Source organism: Aedes albopictus, chromosome 1, assembly GCF_035046485.1.
Source record: "Aedes albopictus strain Foshan chromosome 1, AalbF5, whole genome shotgun sequence".
Classification (NCBI taxonomy): Eukaryota; Metazoa; Arthropoda; class Insecta; order Diptera; family Culicidae; genus Aedes; species Aedes albopictus.
This window is the reverse complement of record NC_085136.1, coordinates 229,503,216-229,505,823: the sequence shown is the minus strand read 5'-3', so window position 1 is coordinate 229,505,823 and position 2,608 is coordinate 229,503,216. Positions and strand designations below refer to the sequence as shown.

Genomic DNA, 2,608 nt, shown 5'->3' with positions numbered 1-2,608 from the left:
AATTTAAAACAAATTAGTCTGTAAATCAATACCATGATTTTTTTCCTTGACTTACAAGTAAAAGACAATCTATAATAAAATAAAATGTATGAAAGCACTGTTGAATAGAATCTCATCAATAATGCGACATAATTTGTTTCGTTTGTCAATGTTGTCCACGTGGACATTTGACGAACCCCCACCCCCCTCTCCGTGGACAAGCGTGGACAATTCGCTAACCCCCTCCCCCCTCCAAGCTGTCCACGTGGTATATGGACGGCCCCTAATGTGGGCATCAACAACCATGCGCCTCCACGTATTTCTCAACTTCCTTGGAAACACAAGGCTGATAATAAGATCATCAGAAAACCTTAATTGCAAACAAAACAAACCGGAAGTTGTAAATTTTCATTGGGAAATCATTAGAATTTCCGTGAATTGGCCCACCTGGCTTCTAGAACGATGTTTCATGCAAACATATCTTGGCACTATTCACCTATGATCAAATCACATTCAAGATAATGATTTAATGAGTTGGACCATTTTATCCCATCAGTGGATTTAGGGTCGGATTCCCCTAATGTGCTGTCCATAGTCTGTCCTCCAGAAAGGTAAACGTAGCCAGGATCGCAACCGATGTGGATTTACCCAGGATAGGAAACTAGTCGGCTCTTCCTTCTTCTTTTCTTCTTTTTTCTGGCCAACTAGCACCGTTCGGCGCCAGTTATGTTTTACGTCGGCTGGGTCTAGGAGCTAAGCTTTAAATTCCGACGCCCCAGGGAGACAGCCACCACACCTGAGGACCCTACATATCGAACCCATCAACACACGGGCCGGGACCTACGGCTTTACTTCCTATCCGAGGGAAGGCGTGATCACGGATTTTATGTCTCAGAAAATCCCATCGGCGTCGACGGGAATTGGATCCCGACCGACTGGGGTGAGAGGCAGCCACACTTACCACTACACCACCGACGCCGACACCGGGAACGGCAAGTGCCCAAAATAGGTACGATACCCTATATATTATTGCTCCTTCTTTTGATTGCTGCTTGGTCTTACCATCACCATACTGTTTCTCGTCTTTTCCGGTAGACGTCGGATCCCAATCCTTAGGAGCATGACCGTCCGGCGCACATGCGTGTATCACAAGCGTGCTATTTTCATGGCGCGTCTACTCCTACTCAGTGCACGACGCAACCGCTTCCGGGTTAAGGGAACAGCGCCACAATCCTTAGAAATTGTTCTACTTAAGCTTTTTATAGACCCATTTTGGAATCAGAACGGGGTTATACATAACAATGGAAAAATTTTATGATAAGTAAATGTATAAATCCATATAAGTTTTCGTTTTTTGAGTTTTTATTTTAATTCGAATTCAAGAAATGATAAAATGTAAACAAAGGAAGTAGTTTTTCGTCGTTGATCAATCATGAATATCTCATTCTTTTCTTCTCCTTGTGTGTCTGTACCACCATTTCCATCGGGCGAATCGGTGGATCGTTTTCTTCCTCCTGAGTGGCCAAACGTTTCTTTGCTTGGTTCTTCTTCTCTTTCTTAGCCAGCCGGTTAGATTGCGATGGGCCAGCCTCTGGTTCCGGTGTGCCACCTGCAGAATTGTACTGCTCCACCGTTTCATTTCGCTTCCGTTCCTGGTGCCATACAGGGCACCATCCGCATGTTGGAAGATGCGGTCCTCCACAGCTCCAGCAGTTCTTCCTCTTCGGGCATACTCCAACGTGCTCGTTGCCGCAGCGTCTACAGGCGGTTGTATTAATGCAATCTGCCAACGGGTCATGGCAGGTGAAGCAGCGCCTGCACCATACATTTCTTGGAATGTATCGCTGTGTCCGGACTTTTAGACAGCCTACTTTCATGATCTTCGGTGGTGGTTCGGAGAAGTTGAGCACGAAGATTCCTCTCGTACCCCTTGCTTCAAGTCCGATCACTCCTTCTGCCCCCAGTTTCTCAAGTATTCGTTCTCGAGCTATGTGACTGATCGCAGGGCATCTGATCACGCACAGGTTTTCTCCTTTTGTGCCCAAAAACTTGGCTTGGCGGAATACACTCATCCTGCTGATGTCGATCTGTTGATTTCAAGTGCCAGAAGAGGTAAGCTTTGTATGTTTAATAGATTAGTTAATTAATAAGTAGTTTAACAAAGTTTACCGATAGATCGGAACCAGATGCACTCAAGAAAGGACACACCAGTGAACTGAAACGAAGTGTGTGTGCCCGCCACTCACCAGTCAATAACACGCATACGCAATAGACCTGTGCGCCGCGCCGACTAGGTATATTTCGATCGGAGGCGGCGCGCCGCCGCGGCGTGAGCGTTTTTGACACGCGTGGAGTTTTTGGTGCGTGGATCGGCGTGATTTAAAATTTCACTATTGCGCATTTCCCACCCCACTGGACCCCTTTCGCAGTTAGTATAAGTGCGGGATCGTGAATAAAACTGCGATTTTGCATCGAATCGTGTCGGTGTCTTCTGCGCACTTATGCATTACAAAGTGCTGAATAAGTGCGCAGAAGACACCGAAACGATTCGATACAAAATCGCAGTTTTATTCACGATCCCGCACTTATACTAACTGCGAAAGGGGTCCAGTTGGGTGGGAACTGCGCA

At 46.3% G+C, this 2,608-nt stretch overlaps 1 protein-coding gene across 1 annotated transcript; it reads right to left on the bottom strand.

The window, feature by feature from the left end:
- Positions 1–1,089: 1,089 nt before the first annotated feature.
- Positions 1,090–2,359, bottom strand: LOC109430692 (uncharacterized). Its single transcript, XM_029857107.2, has 2 exons — positions 2,149–2,359; positions 1,090–2,066 (listed from the first exon to the last, which is right to left on the bottom strand). Exon 2 carries the CDS (start codon positions 2,049–2,051, stop codon positions 1,410–1,412), a length of 642 nt encoding a protein of 213 aa, XP_029712967.1. The 5' UTR covers positions 2,052–2,066; positions 2,149–2,359; the 3' UTR covers positions 1,090–1,409.
- Positions 2,360–2,608: the final 249 nt, after the last annotated feature.